General features: G+C 46.4%; 1 protein-coding gene across 1 annotated transcript in view; it reads right to left on the minus strand.

Annotated features, from left to right (window-relative positions):
- DNAH7 (dynein axonemal heavy chain 7) overlaps nt 1-27749 on the minus strand; it is a 2019015-nt gene that overhangs the window by 1790753 nt on the left and 200513 nt on the right. Inside the window, exon 8 of the mRNA XM_078680414.1 lies at nt 21455-21580. Coding sequence (XP_078536540.1) covers nt 21455-21580 — 126 coding nt within the window. The remainder of the gene's footprint in view (nt 1-21454; nt 21581-27749) is intronic.

A 27749-nucleotide genomic window follows, 5' to 3' on the forward strand; every position in this document is an offset into this window, starting at 1 on the left:
CCAATCCCTGGTGAGTTGCAGCTACTACTGCTGAAACAAGGCCAATGGAGGTACCTATGGGTGAGGCAGACTGGCCTCAAGGGCAGGGCCAGCAATAGCACTGGGGGTGTCCTGTGCATTAATGTTTGTTAGTGCCCCCCAATGACCACCTCTGCCATGGATTCCCTCACTACCACCCTTTAACTGTGCCCCCCAAGTTTCCATAACCACTCTCTCTCAGATGCATTTAATTTGATTTACAGTGCCACTCATACCATTGTAGGGTGTCAGAGCACTTTACATCACACACATTACACAGATACAATCAATATGTGTGTAAATCACTGTATAGAAAATGTTACATAAGACTAAGGACTACAAGGTGTAGGAGTCACATGACAACCATACTAGTAGCCCATATAGTTTTATAGGGATTGGTCTGGAGAAACACAATACCCGGAATTTAAAACATGGTTGGGGGTTCTGCTTAATAATAAGAATTGATTTCTGTCCAAAAGAACACGGCCATTAGGATAATCAAAGACTGGGGGGGGGAGAGGGGAAATAACACTCTAATTTATACCTTGCAGTTTGTATGCAGCTCTTAGATGACAGTTAATAGCTCACTGTTCTAAGTTAGGATTTTAACGTATAAACTGCAAGTAACAAAAGGATCTCTCTGACAAAAGCTGTAGCCCACTGACCTATTTACATTATGTGCACTTTGTGATCTGCATTGCGCTAGTTCTTTGCAGCCGGTACATTAACCCTCTGAGCTACCTTTCCATTAGTCAAAACTTCCACTAGACAAAAATCTGATGTCTCTCTAGGAAGAACATTAATCACCAGAGTCATAATGACATTTTTATTGTTTCCGAAAATTGCTGGAGTCCAGGAAGGAGGCAGCAAGCGTTTTTAAAACCATAATATACTTGCAAACATGATGCCTCCACCTAAAGTCAGCACCCGGTGCGGTCACACTGGTTGCACTGCCCTAGAGCTGGCCGTTCTCAAGGGTCCTGTGACCTCAGTGACTGTTGTTCTAGTGTGTGCTGCTTCATAGGCCTGCACGCAAGACTGGAGGTGAACTTCAGTATAGATAGTGGTGGACAAGACTTGAAGGTTAACCTACACTTGTCATTCTAGGGTCCACCTGCTGGTGCGAAGACACCAGGACTTGTAAGGTGTTGCGAAGCCCTCTAAGGTCTAGCATGTGATTGTGCTCTCACAGGAGAGTGGTCTGGTGGACTGGTTATTAAGGCTGAACCTGGTTCCCAGTTCCAAATTCAGCAGCTCTGACCATAGTGCCACATCCTCTCCCCCACTGAACACTGTACTGCCCCACTGAGAAAAACTCCTACTGACTTCAACTACAACCCAATTGTTGCCCGCTATAAACACCTGGATGCGGCTCAATTTAAATTACGCACTAGACAAGAGCAATATGTGGCCTACAAAAAAAAAAAGTAACAACATCCTGGAAAAAACAATCACTTATAAGGAATGTGTTAGAAGCGGCTGTCTCTAGTTGGCAGAGGTATACACTTCTGACAAATAGGGACACACCTTTTCTAGTCAGGGCAAGGGGATCACACACTTAGATAACCCTTTAGTATCAAAAGCAACTCTTCTTCTCTAAAACACAGTTCTTGGCAACAATGTAACCCACACGGGAGTCACACGACGCCGAGGCAAAGTTAATCCAAAGGTTCGGCGTCGACCGCGAGGAGCGCTACGTCGAGCCCGGAGTCGCACAGACCCCCACAACACAGTACCTTGGAAAAGTGAAGCACTCGATGATCAGCGGCGTCGAGATGTCCGGCGTCGCGTCTTCGGCGTCGATCGGGCCTCGGAGTCGGGGCGATCTGCAGCGGCGTCGACCGAAGTCAGGCGGGAGCAGCGCTCACAAGATGAAGCAGGATACGGCGTCGTCGATGTTGCAAGAGTGAGCAGCGCTCACGGCGTCGAGAGGGCTCGAAGTCGATGTGATCAGCAGCGGTGCAGACACGAGGTCACTTGGAGCTGGAGCCGAACTCACTACTCACTGGCGTTGTTGCTGGCGTCGATCGGGCCCGGCGGCCGGCGTCGAGGAAGCGGGACACTGGAGCCGTTACTCACGATGTCGGGCTGGATTCGGCGGCGTCCGTCGGCGTCGAATTTGCTGGATTCTTTCAGAGGTGCTGGATTCACAAGTTCCAGCAACAGCACTTTAACAGATGAAGTCCTTTAGCCCTGTGACTTCAACAGGAGACTGGCACTCTTCCAGCCCTTGGAGATTTTCTTAGCAAAGATTGAGAGTACACACACAGTTCCTCTCTCCTGGTTCCTTGGCAAAAATAAAGAAGCAATGCAGGATTCCCCCAACAAACAGCACTCTGGCAGAAGGGGTAGGCAGTCCTTAGATCAGCAGGCTTCTTGTCCTTGGTTCAGGTTTCCTTGTCAAAAGTGATCTAAATTCTTGGTTCAGGGGTCCTTCTCTTATACCCCTTTTTGGCTTTGATCCCTTTGTCCATGCAGGGGAATTTCCCCCCATCCTGGGTTTGTTGTGGGTGTTGCCAGGCCGAAGCACCTGGCCTATTCACTGTGCAGGGCAGAGTCTTCAGCCGCCCAGCAGGAGCGGAGCCAGCATTGTCACTGGCAGGGGCAGGGCCATCAGTTGCCCGGCAGGAGGTGGGCCAGGAAAGTCCCAGGCAGGCACAGAGTCATCAGTCGCCTGGCAGGGGGGCGGAGCCAGCATTGTATCAGGCAGGGCAGGCTATCAGGAGCTACTCTTCCCCTACTCTCAATGCAAATGCCCCACTCATCCCACACTGACTCATTCAGACCTCTGGAGCCACCCAGCTCCTGTCACACGCACACCAGAACCAGCAGAGACCGGTAGACAGTTAGACAAGAAAATAGCTACTTTCTAAAAAGTGCTATTTTCAAACACAGAGTCCAAAAACCATCCACCCAAACGGATGCGTTATTAAACCCTGAGTTCAGGGATACCAAACTCGACATTGCACCATGCTCCCCGAGCCCGCTAGGATTATAGCATTAATAATCCTGGCAGCCCATTCTAACTGATGGAGAGCAGGTTACCTTACACTAGTGAAAAACGAATATGGCTGTAATTCACTATTAGGACATGCCAACCTTGTCAGGCTTGTCCTACCTTATGCTTACAATGCACCCTGCCCGTGGGCCTACCGTAGGGGTGACTAACATGAAGTTAAGGGAAGGTTTAGGGACTGGCAAGTAGGTGTACTTGCGCAGTCTGCGTGACAGTACCAGACTGCACGTGGTCTAGCAATGGTAGACCTTCAGGCATACTTTTACTAGGCCGCTCTTGTGGGTGGCACAACACGTGCTGCAGGCCCACTAGCAGCATTTGTATTTACAAGCCCTGGCACTCCTGGTGCACTCTACTAGGGACTGACAGTAAACCAAATAAGCCAAACATGGAATTCAATCAATACAGCAATTTCGCATAGGGAGCACTTGCACTGTGGCACTGATCAGCAGTGGCACAGTGCCCAAAGCAATATACCAGCAAAAACATCGTAAACAGAGGAGGCAAACAGAAAAATTGGAGGAGAGACTCATGCCAATGATGCCAGGTCTAACACGTGTCCCCTCCAGCTGAAAGGTGGGGAGAACTACCCTTACCCTAGGGAGTCCTCATCACTAAGGCGGAAAAATCTGGACAGACCATCAGCATTGGCGTGATCTGTGCCAGGGCGGTGTTCCACCGTGAAGTCCATCCCCTGTAGGGAAATGGACCACCTCAACAGCTTTGGATTCTCACCCCTCATCTGCATCAACCATCTGAGGGGCCTGTGGTCTGTCTGAACCCGGAAGTGAGTCCCAAACAGGTAGAGTCTTAGCTTCTTCAGCGCCCAGACCACAGCAAATGCTTCTCTCTCTATCGCACTCCACCTCTGTTCCCTGGGAAGTAACCTCCTCCTGATGAAGGCTACAGGTAAGTCTCGGCCCTCTTCATTCACCTGAGCTAGAACAGCCCCCACGCCATGCTCTGAAGCGTCCGTCTGGACAACAAATTCTTTAGAAAAGTCGGGTGCCTGGAGTATGGGTGCTGTGCACATTGCAGTTTTCAGGGTGTCAAAGGCCGTCTGACAGGCGTCAGTCCAGATCACAAGTCGTGGCTGCTTCCTGGAAGTCAGCGAAGTCAAGGGGTGCGCAATGTTACCATAATCCTTGACGAACCTCCTGTAATAACCCGTGAGACCCAAGAAGGCTCTCACCTGAGTCTGGGTTTTGGGCGGTGCCCATGCCAGGATGGTATCAATCTTGGGTTGCAGGGGGGCCACCTTGCCGCTCCCTACTTGGTGCCCCAAGTACACCACTGAACCCTGCCCAATCTGGCACTTACTGGCTTTGATTGTGAGGCCTGCTCTGCGCAGGGCCAACAACACTTCCTGGAGGTGGCGCAAGTGTTCCTCCCAGCTGGCGCTGAACACTGCGATGTCGTCCAGGTAGGCAGCACTGAAATCCTCCAGTCCAGCCAAGACCTGGTTGACCAACCTCTGGAAGGTGGCAGGGGCATTCTTCATCCCAAAGGGCATAACCCGGAACTGGTAGTGCCCATCTGGTGTGGAGAATGCTGACCTCTCTTTTGCCCCATCAGTCAAGGCGATCTGCCAGTACCCAGACGTTAGATCAAACGTACTAAGGTACCGGGCAGCCCCCAACCGATCTATGAGCTCATCAGCTCTGGGGATGGGGTGCGCGTCAGTCTTGGTGACTGAATTGAGTCCTCGGTAATCCACACAGAACCGAAGTTCCGGTGAAGCACCAGGTGCTGCAGCCTTTGGGACCAAGACCACTGGGCTGGCCCAAGGACTGCTAGAGGACTCAACCACCCCTAAGGCAAACATTTTGGAGACCTCCTCCTTGATGTATGCTCTGACCTTGTCAGTCACTCTGTAAGCCTTGTGCTTCACAGGAGTGCTGTCCCCGGTGTCCACATCATGGACACACTACTGAGTGACACCAGGAATCAAGGAAAACAGATCAGGGAATTGTCCCAACAATTGGCGACAATCCTGCTGCTGTTCAGGGGTCAGTGTGTCAGAGAGGACAACACCATCAACTGACCCATCTTGCTCTTTTGCATACAGGAGGTCAGGAAGAGGCTCACTCTCCTCCTCCATTCCAGCATCTGTAGCTAGGAGCATGCCCACTTCGGACCTTTCTAAGTGGGGCTTTAAACGGTTGACATGCAGGACCCGCAAAGGGTTCCTGGGAGATTCCAAGTCCACCATGTAGGTGACATCGCTCTTTTTCTCCACAACCTTAAATGGACCAGTCCATCTGTCCTTGAGCGCACAAGGTTCCACAGGGGACATGACCCAAACTTTTTGTCCAGGCTGAAGCTCTACCAGAGTGGCCTTCTGGTCGTACCACCGCTTCATCTCTTCCTGGCTGGCCTCCAGGTTTGCCTGAGCAAGATCTCTGAAGCGCCTAGTCTGGTTCCTAAAGGCCAGCATGTAACTGTATACATCCAGGGGAGGTTTCCTGGGAGATTGCTCCCAGCCTTCTTTGACCAGACTCAAAGGTCCTCTTACCGGGTGACCATACAAAAGCTCAAAGGGGCTGAACCCTAGAGACTTCTGTGGCACCTCACGGTAAGCAAACAACAGGCATGGCAAGAGGACGTCCCATTTACGCCTCATTGGTTCTTCAAGACCCATAATCATGCCTTTAAGGGTACGGTTGAATCTTTCAACCAACCCATTACCTTGAGGGTGATAAGGAGTGGTGAACTTGTAAGTTACCCCACACTCCTTCCACAGAGACTTCATATAGTTGGAAATGAAGTTGGTGCCCCGGTCTGACACCACCTCTCTGGGGAACCCCATTCGGGAAAAAACACCCATCAGTGCCCGTCCCACCACGGGGGCCGTCACCGTTCTGAGAGGGATGGCTTCCGGGTACCGTGTGGCATGGTCCACCAAGACCAGGATGAACCTGTTGCCCAGGGCTGTCTTTGGGTCCAGGGGCCCAACAATGTCAATCCCCACCCGGTCAAAGGGGGTACTGACCACGGGAAAAGGTTGGAGGGGAGCCTTCTGCTTCCGCCCGCTTTTCCCACTTGCCTGGCAAGTTTGACAGGTCTTGCAATGGATATCTGTATCCCTTCTCATCTGAGGCCAATAAAAATGGGTGACAAGCCTGTCATAGGTCTTGTCCTGCCCCAGATGTCCAGCTAAAGGAACGTCATGAGCCAAACCCAGTAGGAAGGCTCTGAAGCGCTGGGGTACCACCAGCACACGGGCTGACCCAGGCTCAGCAGCCTTAGGCTCGCTATACAGGAGGTCGTTCTCCCAGTAAACAAAATGTGACCCTGACTGATCACCTGAGGTTTGGGCTGAGGCCTGCTGCCTCATACCCACAAGAGAAGGGCACACTTTCTGTTCTGCACAGAATTCCTCCCTGGAGGGACCACCATCCTGCTGCCAATGGGTCAGCTCGGGCAGGTCTCCCAGTTCAGCAACTTGTTCACCTGTGGGTTCCAGGGCATACCCCTCAAGGTCTGCCTCCTCCTGGACCACGGGAACTACGGGGGACGGTTTCCCGCGCCCCCTGCCTCTTCTCTTCACAGCTGGGTCCTGGGCCATACTTTCAGGCTCCAGAACCCCATCAACACCCTTACTTGCTGTCATGGATCGAGTGGTTGCACACACCCACTCTGGCACACCCAACATTTTCAAATGTGTCTCCCTCTCCACCTTAGCCCAAGGGGAGTCTTCCAAATCATTGCCTAGGAGACAATCAACAGGCATGGCGGGCCTTACAGCAACTTGAAGAGTACCTGAAACTCCCCCCCATTCAAAGGAAACTTGAGCTACCTCACACTCTCTCTGGGAGTTGTCAGCAGCGATCACAGGGTAGAATGCGTGGGGAACAACCTGCTCTCGGGACACCAAGTGGCACTTGACAGCTGTCACACTTGCTCCGGTGTCCCTGAGCTTCCACTCTATGGCCATTAATGGTCACCCACTGCCTATATTTCTTAGTGTTACTAGGCAGAGGGGGTGGAGGGACCAATTCCATGTCTCCTAGAGAGACCAGGGACATCTCTGCGGGACCCTCCCCACCATGGGCAACCATCTCCTCCCCTCCCAGGGCTACACTCGCCAACTGACGGGGGGCGGCACGTGGTGGTGCACTAGGTGGTGCACTAGAGTTCTTCAAGGGACACTGAGGATCATAAAAACGGTGTCCCACCTGCTTACAAACGAAGCAGGTCATGGGGCCCCTACGAACAGGTTTACCTGTCGGGGCCTCTGATTTCTTATCTGGGGGAGGCTGGGAACCCTTCCCTTGGTTCCCTTGGGGATTACTTTGGGGCCCTCTCTGGAACTCCCTCTGTTTACCCTTGTCCCCCCCCCACTCTTCTGCTGGGGACCCTGCCCACCCTTGGCTGAGTCTCCCACTGGACCCTTGTGGACCCTGGTACTGACCCAGCGGTCTGCCTCTTCAGCAAGTTTTCTAGGGTTAGATATCTTGCTATCAATAAGGTGCTGGCGCAGCTCTGGAAAACAGTTATTAGACAAGTGCTCCCAAGCAAACAAATCATAAAGAGCATCATAACTTTCCACTTTGCTGCCCTTTACCCAACCATCCATGGCTCTACAAAAATATGACACATATTCAACCCACGTCGTACCAGGCAATTTCTTACATTCTCTAAAGGCCTGTCTGTACTTTTCTGGGGTTAGGCCATACCTTAACATTAAAGCATCTTTCATATGAGCATAAGACATCCTATCCTCAACAGGCATGTCTAACAGGGTATCTCTTCCCTCATTCACAAAGCGACCCCACAACCCCGCTCCCCAATCCTTCTCGGGGACCCGGTGGGCCAACAATGCTAACTCATATGCTTTAAACCATTGACCAATATCTTAATTCTTCTGAAAATCTTTGATCACATCTTTGGGAAAATAAAACCTACTTTCTGCAGGCACAGATGGGATGCTGCCACCAGAGGGATTCAATTCTAACTCTTTAGCTTTGAGCTCCAACTCCCTCAACTTGGTATCACGCTCAAAAGCGAACTTCTCTCTTTCAAACTCTAACCTTTTGATCTCCATATCAGCTTCTCTCCTGCCTCTTGCATTCTCTATCTCCAACTGCCCATTTATCTTAAGTTTTGCCATTTCCATGTTGTAAGCTCGCTCTTTCGCCCTTTCTTCTCTTTCTTCAGGAGAAAGACCTTTGGAGGAAACACTGCTGCCAGGAGGGGATGTGGGCCCATTCACTGGCACCTCCTCCTTCCCCTTCCCCTGTCGGTACCACCACCGGATCAGAGGAATCTCTGGCCTCTAACCAGGCCTGCAATGCTTTGAGATAATCTGGCCTCCTTGAAATGCCGGTGGTAGGAACTTGCAACTGCTTGCAAAAGGATTTCAGCTTCTTTAACGGATAGTCGTTCATCTTACTCCTATCAAATTCCTCCTCAACAACAGGCGTAGTGCCTCCAGCATTACTCATGGTCAAAACTGGCAGTTTCAAAAATCAAGTTCCAGGAAAGCGGAGAACAAAAATAGAATATCCAACCAAAACAGATTGTGGCTGCGCTATGGTCTGCTTTCACTATGTAGCGCACACTAATCACTGCACATGGGTCATAAATGCAAAGTTCAAATCCTCACCGCTGACCCACCAATGTTAGAAGCGGCTGTATCTAGTTGGCTGAGGTATACACTTCTGACAAATAGGGACACACCTTTTCTAGTCAGGGCAAGGGGATCACACACTTAGATAACCCCTGCTCACCCCCTTGGTAGCTTGGCAAAGCAGACAGGCTTATCTCAGAGGCAGTGCGTTAAGCATTTATGACCACATACAGTAATAAAGTGAATACACTACAAATGGACACGACACAGTAGTATTATAAAAATAAGGATTTTTATATAAGGCTTAGCACAAGACCAAATAACGACAAAAATATACCACAGTCTTAATAAATACTCTTGGAAGGAAAAATAGTAGTTCAAGCACGGTTTATTCTTAGCACAAAGTCTTTAGTATCAAAAGCAACTCTTCTTCTCTAAAACACAGTTCTTGGCAACAATGTAACCCACACGGGAGTCACACGACGTCTAGGCAAAGTTAATCCAAAGGTTCGGCGTCGACCGCGAGGAGCGCTACGTCGAGCCCGGAGTCTCACAGACCCCCACAACACAGTACCTTGGAAAAGTGAAGCACTCGATGATCAGCTGCGTCGAGATGTCCGGCGTCGCGTCTTCGGCGTCGATCGGGCCTCGGAGTCAGGGCGATCTGCAGCGGCGTCGACCGAAGTCAGGCGGGAGCAGCGCTCACGAGATGAAGCAGGATACGGCGTCGTCGATGTCGATGTTGCAAGAGTGAGCAGCGCTCACGGCGTCGAGAGGGCTCGAAGTCGATGCGATCAGCAGCGGTGCAGACACGAGGTCACTTGGAGCTGGAGCCGAACTCACTACTCACTGGCGTTGTTGCTGGCGTCGATCGGGCCCGGCGGCCGGCGTCGAGGAAGCGGGACACTGGAGCCGTTACTCACGATGTCGGGCTGGATTCGGCGGCGTCCGTCGGCGTCGAATTTGCTGGATTCTTTCAGAGGTGCTGGATTCACAAGTTCCAGCAAACAGCACTTTAAAAGATGAAGTCCTTTAGCCCTGTGACTTCAACAGGAGACTGGCACTCTTCCAGCCCTTGGAGATTTTCTTAGCAAAGATTGAGAGTACACACACAGTTCCTCTCTCCTGGTTCCTTGGCAAAAATAAAGAAGCAATGCAGGATTCCCCCAACAAACAGCACTCTGGCAGAAGGGGTAGGCAGTCCTTAGACCAGCAGGCTTCTTGTCCTTGGTTCAGGTTTCCTTGTCAGAAGTGATCTAAATTCTTGGTTCAGGGGTCCTTCTCTTATACCCCTTTTTGGCTTTGATCCCTTTGTCCATGCAGGGGAATTTCCCCCCATCCTGGGTTTGTTGTGGGTGTTGCCAGGCCGAAGCACCTGGCCTATTCACTGTGCAGGGCAGAGTCTTCAGCCGCCCAGCAGGAGCGGAGCCAGCATTGTCACTGACAGGGGCAGGGCCATCAGTTGCCCGGCAGGAGGTGGGCCAGGAAAGTCCCAGGCAGGCACAGAGTCATCAGTCGCCTGGCAGGGGGGCAGAGCCAGCATTGTATCAGGCAGGGCAGGCTATCAGGAGCTACTCTTCCCCTACTCTCAATGCAAATGCCCCACTCATCCCACACTGACTCATTCAGACCTCTGGAGCCACCCAGCTCCTGTCACACGCACACCAGAACCAGCAGAGACCGGTAGACAGTTAGACAAGAAAATAGCTACTTTCTAAAAAGTGCTATTTTCAAACACAGAGTCCAAAAACCATCCACCCAAACGGATGCGTTATTAAACCCTGAGTTCAGGGATACCAAACTCGACATTGCACCATGCTCCCCGAGGCCGCTAGGATTATAGCATTAATAATCCTGGCAGCCCATTCTAACTGATGGAGAGCAGGTTACCTTACACTAGTGAAAAACGAATATGGCTGTAATTCACTATTAGGACATGCCAACCTTGTCAGGCTTGTCCTACCTTATGCTTACAATGCACCCTGCCCGTGGGCCTACCATAGGGGTGACTAACATGAAGTTAAGGGAAGGTTTAGGGACTGGCAAGTAGGTGTACTTGCGCAGTCTGCGTGACAGTACCAGACTGCACGTGGTCTAGCAATGGTAGACCTTCAGGCATACTTTTACTAGGCCGCTCTTGTGGGTGGCACAACACGTGCTGCAGGCCCACTAGCAGCATTTGTATTTACAAGCCCTGGCACTCCTGGTGCACTCTACTAGGGACTGACAGTAAACCAAATAAGCCAAACATGGAATTCAATCAATACAGCAATTTCACATAGGGAGCACTTGCACTGTGGCACTGATCAGCAGTGGCACAGTGCCCAAAGCAATATACCAGCAAAAACATCGTAAACAGAGGAGGCAAACAGAAAAATTGGAGGAGAGACTCATGCCAATGATGCCAGGTCTAACACGATGCAAAATTTAGCAAACCATGGGAAATGTAAGCAGGAACAACATGGTTACCTTAATGCTTTTGCACTCACTATTCAGAAATCAGTGAGTGCTTTTGCCTGAAAAGTTAAGGACACGACTACAGGGCCCTGAATGGACCCATTTCAATGGCCATTGCTTATATCCTTACAAAACCTAAGCAGTATGGTAACAAGACCATGTAACTGGACGCAGAGCCGCAGCACACATTTTGTTTTCCAATCCACACATTGCAGTACCTCCAGGATTGGTGCACTAGTTCCAAGTCCAGGGAAAACAAAGACAAGAAAATAAAAATAGCGCTTCACTGGCAAACTCTGTAAAGGTGGTGCTAATGGGTTTCAGTGTGAATTAAATCAGTTTGGCCAGTTTGCTACCACTCTGTCTTACTTTATTTAGTTATTTATCTATTTTTCATATTTTTAGCCTTTTATTCCCAATGCTGCACTTTGGAATTAAAATGTGAGAAAAATATGACATTTCCAGCAAAAGTGTCTTTATCTTTTGGATCCATTTCACAGGGAAGCAAATAAAAGAAAGGAGAAGAAAGAGAGTGAAGAGAGTGAGAACCCCGTCTTGACGTCACAGTTTTCATAGGCGTCCACAGGGGGGGCAAGGAGGGTCGCTCCGGGGGGAGGGGGGCAAGCGCCCCTCCTTGCCCCCCCCCCCCTGCGGACGCCCATGGTCGTGTCATAAGTCATTTATTATTTAAGGCTGTAAAAACCAAAGATATGGTTCATATATCATATACCAATTCTAAGGATAGCTTATAAAAAAGCTATTCTGCTTGCTAAAAAAGAGTGGGACGAACAAAGGTGGAGGGTCCTGTTGGACACATGTTCTGCTGGTGGCTCGTCGAAATTCTGGGCCTTGGTGACTCAGGATCATTCAAGAGCCACACAGAACCTGGATAATAATATGGCCGCCTCTGACTGGGTAAAATAGTTTGGCAGGTTATATGCTGGCAAATTTGAGGACCTTCCAGTACCAAAAGATGCTAGACTGTCCCAGACACTATTTAGCAAAACGCCAATGTTTGAAATAGCAGATATCATTCGGGCTTTGAAATGCAGATATCATTCAGGCTTTGAATTCTACCTCACATGGGCGAGCAGCTGGCCCGGATGGCGTTCCTGCAATTTATTTTTTAACTAATATAGAATTCTAGTCTCATTACATATTAGCCTTGGCTAATGTAATTAAAGCGGGCCCCCATGCCTGACTCATGGAAAGGTGCTATGGTATCACCCATATTTTAAAAAGGGAGCCGTTCCTTACTATCTAAGTATATGCCAATAAGCCTTATAGATTGCATTCAGAAATGTTGTCAGTGCCTACTAAATAATATACAAAATTAACATCCTTAGCCCAGTTTTAGCAGGCTTCTGCACTAGGGTATCCACTACCGACCAGGCCTTTCAATTTATGCTAGTACACTGGAGAACTGAATTAATCCGTGGTGGCAGTTTGTATGTCGAGTTTGTCAACCTAAATTCAGATTTTGATTTTAAGACTTAGTATAGTGAAATATGAAATTAATTTGAGAAGTGGACATGTTAGTCTGTTATTTGGATTGAAAAGGATAGTGGAGGAATAGAAGAGGGAAGGATTTAGAGCACATAGAAGAAGCAGGAGGCTTGGGATGAGTAAAAGGTAGGTGGAGGGAGAAGAATCAGAGGGAAGTGTTTTGAAAGGCTTGTTTGGGATTTCTAAATAGTAAAGAGGTATAGGATGATGCAAGGATGGGTAGAGTAGGGAAGAGTCTTGAAAGGGTTATTATGGGGATCATAGTAGTGCTATGAGGTTTGGAATGAAAGAGAGTGGTGGTGGATGATATATTGACAGAGGTATCCGGTGAGAAATAGGACTATACATTAAAATAGTAGTACAATGAGGTTTTAGATGAATCAGAGAGCTGAAGTAGAGGATATATTGAGTACGATGTAGGATGAGAAATAGGGTAGTGCATTGGATATGCTGAAATAGAAGAAAAATAATAAATATATAGTTACATAAGTACAGGGAAGATATATATACATACGGAAATTAGTATATGTAGATTAAAGATGCATTTAATAAACTCTGGCTTCCAAGTGTTGTTGGGGAAACAACCTTTACAACGCAACCATTACATCGCACCACACTTACAACGCAGGCATTACATCGCAACATCCTTTACAACGCATGACACTACAATGCAGGCATTACAACGTATACCATTACAACGCATGACACTACATCGCATGTCACTACAACGCAGACATTACAACGCATACTATTGGAGTTAGAATAGTAATTTTTAATCCCTACACTATCCAAAACCCTACTGTTGCACCCCCTGGAGTTAGAATAGTAATTTTTACACCTACACTATCCAACACTTACCCTACTGTTGCAACTCCTGGAGTTAGAATAGTAATTTTTACCCCATACTATCCAATACTTACCTTAAATGCAATGTAATGGTATGCGTTGTAATGGTATGCATTGTAAAGTTAGTATGCGATGTAATGGAATGGGTTGTAAAGGTAGTTTTTTTAAATGCGATGTAGTGTCATGCGATGTAATGAAATGCGTTGTAGTGGATGTTGTGATGTAAAAACTGTGTTGTAAGTGCATGCGTTGTAACTGTATGCGTTATAACATCATACATTCGTTTTGTTGTACTTTAAATTAATGTATTTAGTTTTTTTGTAATTTAATAGTGAAGCAATTGTAGATAAATAGTTACGATAAAAGATTTACTTTCTTATGCAGTCACGTATATACATGTTAAAACCTAGAATAATATAACAATCAGTAATATGTACATTTGTTAACCCCTTCCATGCTCATGACGAGCCCAGCTCGTCATGAGTCACAGTGGAGCTGTGCTCATGACGAGCTGGGCTCATCATAACGGCCGTGGCACGCCCACACGCAATTGATTCCCCGCCTGCAGCGCCTCCCTCCCCCCAGCCCCCGCGCCGAGGTGGAATTACCCCCACGGCGAAGAGGTTAAGCAGAACTAACGAATATCTATATTTTTAGAAACATATGTTTTATACACGTTTATACAAAACAATACACATATATAGGTACATAGCTATAGTGCAAATAAAGGCTTATCTGAGATGACATGAAGAGGTATATACTGTATTTTACTGTTTGTGTATGGTGATTATGTGGGTAAGTGCCAATTCTTGAGTTGTTTTCTTAAGATAAGGTGGTTATCCATGGATCTTATGTGGGGGTAAAGAGTTCCATAGCTGCTTGAACAGAGAAGGATGTGCCACCCAAGTTTATTTTCTTGTACGTTGGAATTTTGAGGCGAAGTGCCTCTCTAGAGGGGAGGTTCCTTTGTTAAATGTGTTTGGTGATTTTATTCCTGATGAAGAGTGGTCCCGCTCCATGTATTGCATAGTAGGTGATACAAACCAGGTTGAACGTGGATCTTCTGGCAACCGGTAACCAATGCAGGGCGTTCAAGGCAGGGGAGATGTGCTCTTGTGGCTTTTTATGTATGAGCAATCTGGCAACTGAGTTCTGAATCCGTTGTAGACTTTTCACAGTCGTTAAAGGTGATCCGTGGCACAAGCTATTAGCGTAATTGAGTTTGGACAGAGCAAGAGAGATGGTAGCCTGGACCTACTGTGGAAATTCCAAATGGGGGAAGGTTTGTTGCAGAGTTTTTATAGTAACAAAGCTTAATCTCGCTATATTTTCCACTTGGGCATTCATTGATAGCTTGGAGTCCATGGGCATTCCAAGGTTTCTTACATCCTTTGACATTTTTAGTGGTGTTCCCAGATCATCAGGCTGCGGGCGGGTGGATCATAATTTTTCCAATCGCCACGCGTGAGTATTTCCATTTTGGAAGCATTCAATTTGAGATGGATGACGTGGAGCCAGCTGAAAATAGGTGATTTTTCAATGTCTTTGGGGCAATCTAGGGGAAGGAGTATTTGCTTATCATCTGCATAGTTATGGCACGTGAGGTGAAATTTATTGATCAGTGCCGGTAATGACTCCATGGAGATGTTGAAAAGAATGGGCGAGATAGAGCCTCGAGGGACCACGGCTTTCGTGAAAGGGTGTATGGATGACATTAGTTCTATTACAAAGGTAGGATGTGCTCCAGTCTAGAGCAGTCCCCTCTATGCCAGCTTCATGGAGTCTTTGTATCGGAGTGTCATGGTCAACCGTGTCAAAGGCAGCCGTAAGGTCCAAGAGAAGTAGCACAGCGACCCCAATGCAGTCAACTGTGTTCTTCATGTCATCTCAGATTGCAACAAGGGCAGACTCTGTGCCTCTTCCTAGACTGAATCCCTTTTGGAAGTCTGAAAGTATGTGGTTACCTTTAATGAATTGTGACATCTTGGCGAATGCTGCTCTTTCTATCAGTTTGTAGTTGTCAGAGTTCAGCGGGTTCAAGTTAGTTTTCTTCAGTAATGGACATTTGTATGAGTTTTTGGGTTTGTCTTGACATTTTCCGGTAGATAAGTTATGGTTGATGATTCTTCTTACTGGTGTGGCAGCAGAGGTTGTTAGAAGAATTGTCTTGAAGGTTTGCGGTGAACAGGGGTCAGAAGGGCAGCTGGCAGGACTGCTTGCTTTGACCAGGTCCATAAATTCATCATATGAAATATGTTCAAAGGTACAGAGAGGCTGGGACATAATCTTCAAGAGGCTTCCTTGCAACAGCCCACAGACCAAAACCAACTGGGCCCACTTGAGCCCTGCTGCCGGCCTCTGTTGCTGGAAGACCTGTATTGAACTCCTTGGATGGCATCAGAGTGAGCTCCTCCTGAAACAAAGGTGAAGATATAAAAGATTGGGCAATGTGAAGTGGCCTGTTCGTGCCAAGAATCGACCACCAATGCAAACTTCCAGTGAGACCTGCTCTTCGCGTCAATATCGAGAGCATGCATCAACTGCCAACACGAAAGCTAATCACGCACTGAGGCTTTGCGCTAGGCAGCAACTGTCCGCGACGTCCTATCTGCTCCTTTCACTGACAGCATCCTCCTTGTGGCCCCTGCAAGCAGAAACAGGACTTGAGAAGGTAACTGTTCAGTGGGACAAGCCTGCAGGGGTGTAACAAACGTCACTGAAAACCCCTGTTGTGGGGAAGAGGGAGGTAACGCTCTAGGAGGTGGGCCCTTCAAGTGGGGTCACATTCAGTCCAGATGGGATACTTGGAGACCCCTCATTACATTATGCATGGGACCTCATCAATTTACGTTACCTCACTGCTAACCTGGTACCTATTTTTGACACACGCTCCATCGTGGTCAGCCTGAACTTGTCCCTTTGCTCCAGTCCAGTACGACCAGATAACCGTGAGTGGCACTTTATGGTTCTTGATTCTATTTTAACCTAATAGTTTAAAAACTCATATCTCCAGTTCTACTGATTGGATTTTTGTCATTTTGAAGCTGTTCTATTTATCACAAAAATACTCTATTTTCTAAATGGATTTTGGATTTTTCTTGTCTTGTGTTTTCCACTTTATAACAGTTTTAGTGCTGCATAAACATTTCACACATTGGGGTTCGCCCTCACAAGGACCCATTTCAACTAGTAACCCAATTTCTTACAAGGTGGTGATAGCAGAAACATGATGTATTCAGGAATTTCCGGGCCTTACTACGGGGCTGACATAGAGCTTGACAGACAAGTTACTCAGTCACAAAGATGGCAGATAGCTGTCTGCCTTATTACAAGTGCATAATATAATATGACATATAATAGGAGGGACAGGACATCCATCACGTGTGACGAAGTAAATAGTCCTCCAAACTCTAAATCAGGCGCTAAGTCATGAACGGCATTACATCAACAATGGAAGCATCAAGAAAATGACCTTTCTGCCGAAAGCCTAATGACAGAACCCACATTGTTTACTCTTGTTTAGCTAATTGACAGAATCCTTCTTTACAGTACACAAGATTTTTATGTTACATTCAGCCAGCTCGCATGTAGGGTGATACGCTTTTACGTTATGCAACATAGGGCTATTCAGAGTGAAATAGAGAGCTGCAGAGAAGAGGCTCAGTTTTTTATAAAGACTAGGACATGTACTCAAACTGTTGTTGTCGATCGGAGTACCAGTAAGGTGAAGAGCATGCTCCTGCTATGAAAAAAAAGAGATGTTGCTGCTCTCAATGTAATTCTGCAAAGTGCAAGGGTTTCCTCATCCAATAATTCAGAAAGGTTTTATCTAGGAAGTCTTATCTACATCCTCTTCATGAAGTATAACAAAGGAATTTTTTTATTATTACTGGCCTCAAGGTCGCCTGGGGTTGACAGTTTGGTGTTGAATATATGAAACGATTACCTTTGTAGTGATTCCAGTATTTTCCTTTTTTTGTAGTAATTGGTTAGGTCCCGCTCTTTAGGATATAGCAAAGTACAAAAATAAACCTTTTTAAATTAAATGTGACTCTGTCTTAAATATGTGAAAGGCCCTTAGTCATGAGCCACCTCTTCATCAGCCTGTTCCCGTTTCATATGTGGCCAATAACAAACTGCTTTTTCCCCTGGTTGTATGTGGGCAACTGAGGTTGAAGCATATTATATGCTAAAGAAGGTATCTTTGTCAGTGTTGAAAAGGAAAGAAAGTAAGGACAGTTAGTACCTGAATTATTAGAAAGCTACTTTTCATTACTCCAAACACTATATCCCCCCTTCATCGAGTCTATTAGCAACAGAATCCAAAGAATATAAGTAATGGAAGACGTGACATTATATTGGCCAGGATTTAGTGATAAAGATAACACCGAAACATGTGGCTAAATGAGGCCTCAAGACATATGCTCATCTATGGAGCTTCAGTCACCTTTAGCACCCATTGCACTATTCATCAAACCTTTCCTTCAGCACTTGCTTTGGGGGTGTCACCCTCTTTTCACGTATATTCACCCTCTTGACAAGCAAAATGCCTAACAGTCTTTTGAGAACTATCACTCTCCAGTATTGGTCATTCTGTATTCAAGGTCTCTTTGACTTTATCCTCAATTGAGAGTGAACAGGTTGACAAATATGTGATTGGGATTCTTAAGTGGCCCTGGGGGTGGAAAACGAGGGAACTGAATGGCTGCCCAGGGTTTAAGTTTTACATGTCCTGGTAATGAAAAACTCCTAAATTTGTTTTTCACTACTGTGAGGCCTGCCTCTCCAACAGGATAATATTGGGTTGCCTTACTGCATTTAATAAGTGCTAACGTTTGATTGGGAACAGGTAAACATTGTGTGTTTGGTATCTGAGAAATTGTAATTTTGAACACCCTTTAATAGTAAAGTCGATTTTTAGGTTACAATGTTGAATATGCCAGTTTTAGAAACTTGAAATCTTCCTGCCCTATTTTGGTGCCTACAGCCTGTTAATGAGTCAAATGACTGGGTGTAGCTGGCAGTTGGACTTTGTTTACTCTTCCCAGCCAACCAAACAATATTGGGATTAGGTGTGCCTGGATGGGCCATCAAGTGGCAGGACAAGGGCAGAGCCTGGAACAGCCCCACTTGCCAATGAATAAGCTCTGCTCTGCCTTTACACAAAGGACTTGTCATCCCTGCATTGTTGATGTAGCCAGCTTGGAGCCAGGTTTAAGGAAACAAGGTCACCCCCGTAGCAGGACCGGGGGTAAAGTATGATACTTTTGGAAACAGTGGTCTAAGGAGAGGCATATGGGGTCCTCCAGCAGCCTGGGCTGGGTAATTTTAAGAAAATAAATGAATCAGTTTAAACACTTTCTTAAGGGGTCCTAGGAGGACTGAATTACTTCAAATGCACAGACACAAGATTTAGGGTGGTTATGACAACAAATGTATTATCTCCATAAATTGGCTTATCATATACTTTCTTTGTGGTATGTTGTGCTCACAGAAGCATTAAAAGTGCGTGAAGTGAAGGTGTGTGGGTGACATTAAAATTACATTGCATTGTACAACAATCTGGTTTTTCAAAACTCCACAATTAAATGAGAGCAATACTGGAGTTTTTTGTTGGGATGGTCGACGGCGTTTCGATCTCAGAGTACTGAGATCATCATCAGGACGTGAGCCTGTGAGCACTAACAATCCTGTCACTGGTTGTGGCTGGATTGGTGTTAGTAATCCGAGGAGGTAACTGATGGGTAGAATATCTTCAATTGGCGCTGTCACTCGTGCACGAGATCCCCTTGGAAAAAGGTTTGAGAGACCCGGGGGGTCAGGGGGAGACGGCCAAGTGGGGACCGGGAAGATGTAGGTCCGGAAATGATTCACTTGTGTGTAGAAGATTAAATCTGCAGGTGAGGACCGGCGTAGCCCATGTCCATCCAGGAATGAATCCTGGCTGTCTCCCCTGACCCCCCGCAGCTTGGAGCCAGGGCAGGGGAGTCCGGAAACTTCAAGCGCTTCTAAGGGAATTCTCTACCAAGCTCTCCTTCTTCAAAAGAAGGCACCATACATAAAAATAGGACCCTAAGACCCACACTTCAGTTCAATTTCAGGACATAAGGAAAGACTCTCAGAGGACTGCCTGCTGCTGTGTACTCCAAAAGACTGCTTTGCTGTGCCTGGACATACTGCTTTGCTGCCTGGAGGCTGCCTTGAACTCTGGGAGTCCGTCCTGCTGCTTCTGCCCTGTTTCATCTTTTGAACCCAGGACTACCAATGTGACTTCAAAGGCTAGTTGGCTGGCCTCCCGATCAGAGCCTCAGGGACAGAAAAGGCTCCAACAACCTTGAACCCGCACCCTGGCCTAGCCTGAGTGAGTCTTAACTCCCCACATTGCTTCCCTTCTGTCTTGGACTCTTGCTGGTGGTGCTAAAACTGTCCATATTGCCGAAAATCCCAAACTTGGGACTTAAGAAATGTGGATAAAAACAAATCTGAGAACCGAGAGAAGATAGGGACCAACTTGCTCATCTATCTGCCAAAGGTGCATCGCCAGTTGGCCTGACTACACGGTAGCTCCTGCTACGTTCTTCTCCGCAACAATAAATCCTGTTCAACCGTCCTTCGGCAAATGGATATCCTGCCTCGTGGAACTCTCATTGGCTAGAGCCTCAAGTCTCTTCTTGCTGGAGATTTACAACTTCTAAAAAAGAGACCAAGTACGAACATAGGAATCTTCACCATGACTTCAGGCAGCAGCTCCCCGATAATGACGTTTACTACACGGAGACCGTTTGAACACTTACCCAACTGAACTTTACCTTCTCAGAACAATTTTTTTGTGGGATTTCTTCTAAGTCTGAAGATAAGCGCCATCTGGGCCCAGTTCACTTTTTGTATTCAACTCGCGCTCCATCGTGGTCAGCTATATTTTCCTACTTTGACCCAGTCTTGGGTGACTAGATATGAGAGTTTATGTCTTTTGGGCACTCTTTTTTTCCTTAACCTTTAAAAATCCATAACTCTAGTTCTACCAATTGGATTTTTTGTTGTTTTGGTTTCAAATAATTTATTACAATTTACTCTATATTTTTTAAATTACTTTGTGATTTTGCTTGTGTTCTCACTTTACTACTGTTTGTGTGCTGCATAAATACACATCAAACCTGACTGCTTTTGGGTCAAGCTACCAGAGTGTTGTCACAGGTTCATTTAGTGAATTTTGTGGTTCACCTTGAAAGGGATTGTAGCTGTTGCTTGAACAGAGGTCACCCATGGTTGTTACATGTAGGCTGGGGCTGGGTCAATGTGCAAATTGGTTGCAATAAGGACACCTTGCAAGTCTGTATCACTCAAGGTCAGTCTCTAACTAATAAATATCATCATATCAGACTGCACTGGATATATATGCGGTGGTCGCTGATCATATGTATTGGCTTTGCCTTGGTATGTGGAGATTCTTCCTTCAATTGTGGGCTCTATTTGCCATTTTGGGCTATATCTATACATGATGATGGTGGCTGGGCAAATGATCGGGTTCTGTCTTCAAGGTCGATAGCCACATGATGTCACTTTGTGTGATTTCATCATGGAGTCAAAAGGCTTGTGATGAATTGACACTCATGAGCCACTGGGAATTTACTTGCCATTACCTTCTACAGCTCAACTGCTTTTACCCACGTTTGGTACGGAAACTCTATTCTACCCATATTGATCTAGCTCTTCTCTTGTGAAATCTTAGAAGATCTTCCCCAATAGTACTGTTTTTAAAATAGTAAAAAAAATATTTTGCACATGAATAAGGACTAAACACAGTTAAAAATGAAGTGGTTCAGCCGTTGATACTGGAGTTTACTCGTTCGCTCACTGGACTACTCTGTATCCCTGCCATGAGACACGTGTTTGTATGCTGATAAAAATGTTTAAAAAATAAAATAAGGACGTGGTTTGGAGGAGGTGTAAGCTAGCGTTTTGAAAATGCCACTGCCTAGAATTCCTTTTCATTTCAGCAAGCACACATACTGAATTATACAGAGCTAATTTATACGTACCCAAAAGAAAGTTGCCACAGATCTAAAACGGCTGCCATAGTAGGATTTATTAAGTTCAAATTTTCCTTTATAAAGTTGAGATTTGTCAAAAACGACTTGTTCCAAGGTTTTGGTACAACCGCCAGTCTGTAAAATAAGAAACTGTTTCAATGTAAAGCTTTTCAGATAGGTTAATATTTTAATGGTTTAATTTAATATTATGTGGCATAAAATGTAGTTATTGAGTAACATTTGAGAAACAGCATTTTCAGTTCAGTTACTAAAATGTCATAACTGGGAATCAAATGAGTATGATAAATAACAACATTTGTTTCAAGGCCATCACTTCTTATACTTAAGGCAGAATACATCGTTCGCCAGGAACAGAGCCAGAAATTAGTGTATCCAAAGTCCCATGCCACTTAAACTTAACTGGACATATCTCTGTTGTATAATTGTTGATTCACAAAACCGGGTGGAGGGACTAGAGTTTATAGTATCATGGCAACTTTTTAAATGTAAATGATATCAACAAGATTAGCATGTTTTGGACCCTCCAATATTTCTGAAAGACGCCCTGCTGACCAGCCAACTGTTGCCTCTCTGACACCTACCCCTTCCCAGATGTAAACATTTCCAATTCTAGAGTTCCAGGTGCATCTTCAAACACTTTCTATTATTTAGTAAAGGTACATACGCTGTTATTTTGCAAAAGAAATAAGTTACTTGCCTTTGGTAACGCATTATCTGGTAGAGACAATATCTAGCTGCAGATTCCTTACCTTTGAATTTCCCAGGTGTCAGACTGGATCCGGATACATTTGCGTGAGTAGTACCCCAGCGTGCAATCCGGTGGCTCCATTTGGCTACGTGTGACGTCGCTGGTTGTGACATTGCGGTCACCTATATAGGTGCCACCCAGGTGCGCAGATGTCAGTTCCTTTTTACTTTTCCACACCAGAAGCGCAGAGCCATGAAGTGAACTGACTTGTGTGTGTCACAACTAAGACCCTGAAAAGGGAGAAACCCTAGCCCTAGAAAATGATCTGCAGGGCAGGGAGGTATGGGAGGATCTGTAAGGAATCTGAATCTAGATATTGTCTCTACCAGATAACGCGTTACTGAAGGTAAGTAACTTGCTCATCTGACTTCTAGCTGCAGATTCCTTACCTTCTAATTGATAGCCAAGCCATACCATCTTGGCGGTGAGATGAGGGCAGATATGCTATTTTAAAAAGTCCTGCAGGACCGAACGGCCAAAATGCCCGTCCCTACAGACCTAACTGTGCAAGCAGTACTGCTTGGCAAATGTGTGCGGAGATGCCCAATTTGCTGCCTGGCACATATGCAAAAGAGAAACCCTACAAGCCAGTGCCATGGTCGCAGCCTTCCCCCTGGTGGAATGAGCTCGGAAGCCCTCCGGGTGCTGGTTCCTAGTCAGGGCATAGCAGATTTTAACACAAATGACGACCCAGCACGAAATGGTTTGTTTCTGCACTGCCCAATTTTTATTCAACTCCCACATAACTCACTAAGAGTTGGTCGTTCACCCGGAACTCTTTTGTGCAGTCAAGGCAGAACAACAATGCTCTTTTTGGGTCCAAATGGGGGAGACACACCTCATGCTTTTTTTTTTTTTTTAAATCTGTTTATTAACAGGATTATTAGAGCAAGATTACATTGTCAATAGTATAACATCAAACAGGATCAAGACCGCTCCATCAATCTCAGTAACAGTACGTATATTAAACATTTTAAGGCTTTCGTAGTGTCATCAGACAATCCAAGAATCCCCGGAAGAACTATAGAAAAACCCACCCTCCACCCACAGAAAGTCCCCCCCTAGACACTCCCATCAAGCTAGTGCATATAGTAGTCAGTACCAGGGCGCCCCCTACAGGCAGAACAATTCTACAACTCATATGTTCGTGTTTTACACAACTAGACAATGGTACAAGCATTTGTAGCACAAGTCAACTCGTGCCTCAATTTAGTGCAACATGGTCATGCGAGGTGCATGGAGGCCCTTCAACAGTTTCGCTCAGTACAGATTACAGCATTGAGATATCAGACTCTTCATCACCCCCTGATTCCAACCTCCCTAATAAGGTAAACCAATCCAGTGAGATCGGTGTTTTTCTGAGGCCTCTGCGTTCCTCACGTTGTAGCGCCGCACCCTCTGCCTTACCCCATCGCATTAGTTCCGTTTTCCACAAGTCAGGGTCAGGTGGCGTGTGAGACTTCCACCTCATTGTAATGGCACGCTTCGCAAGCAGTATTGCTATATCAGTAAAACGTGATGCCACGCCTCTCTTACGCGCCGTAGGACCCAACCCCAGGAGCGTGTATTCCATGGTGAGAGGTTGCATCAATGCACCTGCGTCCGTAAGCGTGTCATTAACAGTAGTCCAGAAATAGCCCCGTTTGAGGCAACTCCACAACATATGTGTCAGTGACGCATCATCCAAAGCGCATCTAGGGCAGGTGTCAGCGGCGTTGGGGAACATGGTATGCAATCGGCGTGGCGTTAAGTAAGCTCTATGCAGGACCATTAGTTGGATAAATTTAAATTTAGGGTTTCTAGCTACCTTTTTGGGGAATTGAAGGATCCTCTCCCATTCTTTGTCCCCTAATGGCCTCCCAATATCCTCTTCCCACTTGGTCCTGAGAGGTGACAGTGAAACCGCTCGTCCCGCTCTAATGCCAGCAGTGAGCCATTTTGTGAGATGGCTTCCCATTCCCATGAGGTACTGCATTGTCAGCAAGGGGTTCGTGGGTGGTTCTACCCCCTCAGGCGCCCAATGTCCTAGTACGTAGCGGCGGAGGCTAGCATGCATAAGGAACGAACCCCTGGGTACGTCATGCGCGGAACTTAGGTCTTCAAATGATAACATCCGCCCGTCTGACACTCCTCATGCTTAAAGGGATGCTGGGGAGCAAAAAATGTGGGCCGTGTGACCAACTGACTCAGATGGAATGGGGTCACCTCCTTTGGATGGAATGTGGCACCGGTGAGAAGCATGTCATCAGATAGGGAGGCTTGAATTACAAAGCCTGTAATTCACTCACCCTCCGGGCAGATGTTATCGTCACTAGAAAAGTTGTATTGATGGTAAGCAGTCGGAGGGGACAATTCTGTAAAGGTTCAAAGGGAGCACACATGAGATATGTGAGAACCAAATTGAGGTCCCAATGTGGCATGATAATGGGTGTAGTGGAAGGGAAACATCCATTACAACGCAGTCATTACATCGCACTGCTTTTACAACGCAGTTGTTACAACACAACTGCCTTTACATCGCATGCCATTATAACGCATGCCATTACAACGCATGCCTTTACAACGCATGCCATTACAATGCATTATAAAGTAAGTAATAGAATTTTTTTTGTTTTGGGGTGGGTATGGATTTTGGGGTAGATGGGAATAGTAATGTTTACCCCTACACTATCCAACACTTTCCCTGCTGTTGCAATCACTGGAGTAAGAACATAAATGTTTACCCCTACACTATCCAACACTTACCCTACTGTTGCCCTAAAAGTATTGTGCGTTGTATTGGTATGTGTTGTAATGGAAAGTGTTACAATGGTTGTTTTAAAAATTTGCTGTAATGGCATGCCTTGTAAAATCATGCGATGGTAGTTGCGATGTAAAAACCATGTTGTAAAACCATGCGTTGTAATTGTTTGTATTGTAACATCATATATTCTAGATGGAAACATATGTACAAGCGTTTAAGAACCTATTTACAATAGGGGATTTAAACAAGTAGTTGGTCCGGCAGCCGCAAGAAAGCGGACGGACCAGAAAGATAACCCTTGAGAATACTCAAAGCAGAGCCCTGCCGGGCAAGGGTAAGTATATTAGAAAGAGAAGCAGACAGAGATAAAAAAAAAAATTCGGTACAATATTTTCAATTCTTGGCCAACCACAGGCATATACAATCTTAGTGGAAGCCGTCTGGCCACCAAAATAACATTATACACTTCTGGAAGAAGGTCTAAAGCTATCTACTGTCGCCACTGAATCTCCACTCAAACAGGCGGAGTGTTGACAGGTTTGGATGGAGGACCCTCCCCTGCTGCTGCTGTGACTGAAGATCCTTGCAAAGAGGCACGCTGATCAGAGGATTGATGCTCTTTCAAAGAAGCTCTGGATTCCACTCTCCATGCCCAGTTCACAGCCACAAGAATGACTTGGACCCAGTCGTTCTTGATCTTCTTGAGAACAATGGCAGAAATGGTAAGGGCAGGAAGGCATACAGGAGGCCTGAGCTCCACTCGCTATGAAAAGCGCCACATAGCAATAGCCTCCTTGGAAAATCCAGCGCACAACAATGCTGACATTGCACATTCTCTTCGATGCAAACAGATCTAACCAAGGCTCTCCCCACAGCTGAAAGAGACATTGTGCCACCTCCAACTGGAGATGCCATTTGTGATCCACTAAGCATTCATAAAACCTTCAAGGTATTGAACCACTGTTCCAGCCATGTCCAGAGATGCAGGGCCTCTCAATAAAGGGTCCACAACTACACCCCACCCTGCTTGTTGCAGTATCACATGGTGGTGGTGTTGTCGTGAACACCTGCACTAACTTCCTCTTGACAGAGGGAAGAAATTCTTTCAATGCTAGCCTGATCACACGAAGCTCAAAAAAATTGATATGAAGCCCCGACTCAGCCGGATACCAGTGTCCCCTGATTTATTTATTTATTTATTTTATTTATTTAAGAGGTTTTATATAGCGCTGGCTGGACCCAGGAGTATCAGAGCGCTTTACAAGGTGTTTCCATACAGGTACAGTGTGTATAAGCACAGACAACGGAATAATAAAAGAACAAGTCCACATAGGATACATGACATCTAGATAAAAAAGTAAAAACAATTGCTAGACACTATGAGTCATACAAAATAGCGGTCACAGTTTGGCGGGAAGCCTCACTTAGGTATACAAAAACATGCAAGAGAACTGACTGTCATGAGGAGGGGAGGTAAGGTGGTCAGATAGAAGGAAAGGGAGTTGGCCAGGCGGGATGGTCACAAGTCATATGCAGAGCAGATAGGTGGGGTGATGCAGAGGGGCGAGGCTACCAGGGAGGGATTAGAAACCCCAGTATTTATTAAGGAGAAGAAGTTTGAGTTCTTTTTTGAAGCTGGGGTAGGACTGGTTACAGCGGAGGTCTTTAGGGAGGGCATTCCAAATAAGTGGGGCATTGCCTGAAAATGAGCGTGACTGAGTGGAATTCTTTTTCTGAATGGGGGGAATAAGTAGGAGGGTGTTGGAGCTTCTCAGTGATCGCGTGCAGCCTGCTTTGGTCAGTTTATTGGAGAGGTATGCCGGTGTGTTTTGGTGGAGGATTTTGTGCGTAATGCAGGCGGTTTTATATGTGGATCTACCTTCAATGGGGAGCCATTTAAGGGATTTAAGGGCGGGAGAGATGTGGTCAAATCGTTTGCAGTCCGTGATAAGCCTAGCTGCGAGGTTGAGCACAGATTTAAGAGGTGCCAGGTGGGTTTTGGGAATTCCGGTGAGGATGGCATTGCCGTAATCAATGCGCGATAGAGCAAGCGATTGGACTGCCAGTTTAAAGTCATCAATTGGGATGAAGGGCTTAATTTTCTTAAGGTTACGGAGGGTAAGGAGGGCTCCTTTGGCAGAGTTGTTGATGTGAACGTTGAGAGTTAGTCGGTTGTCAAGAGAGATGCCCAAGGATTTGACTGAGGTGGCTAGGGACAGGGAGCAGTTGAGGGCGTTAAGGTCTGTGATCCACTTTTGAATGGGGAGCTGGTTGTTTTTTGGGGAGAAAAGAATAATTTCAGTTTTTTTTGGGTTAAGTTTGAGATGGTTCGAGTGGAACCAGGCCTGAATTTTGATGAGGGTGTTGTTGAGGTGGAGGATGTCAGCATGGGTTTTTATCTTATGGTAGAGTTGTGTATCGTCAGCGTAGAGGTGATAGTTAATCCCTGCTTGTTTGAGAATGAGGGTGAGAGGTTCCATGAAGAGGTTAAAGAGAGAGGGAGATAGTATGGATCCTTGTGGAACTCCTAGAGAGATGGGGGAGGGGTTCGAAAGGCAATTGTGGATTTTAATTTGCTGAGCGCGGTGCTGCAGGTATGAGACAAACCAATTATGAGTCATGCCATTAAGGCCGAATCGTTCTTTAAGGACTTTGAGAAGAACAGAGTGGTTAACAGTATCGAACGCTGCGGAGAGATCAAGGAGGATCAGTAGGCTAGATTCGCCATTGTCAAGGGAGTGGTGAATGTCATCTATAATGTTAAGCATGGCGGTTTCGGTGCTGCAGCCTTT

This window comes from Lissotriton helveticus, chromosome 3_1 (genome assembly GCF_964261635.1).
Source record: "Lissotriton helveticus chromosome 3_1, aLisHel1.1, whole genome shotgun sequence".
NCBI classification, from domain to species: domain Eukaryota; kingdom Metazoa; phylum Chordata; class Amphibia; order Caudata; family Salamandridae; genus Lissotriton; species Lissotriton helveticus.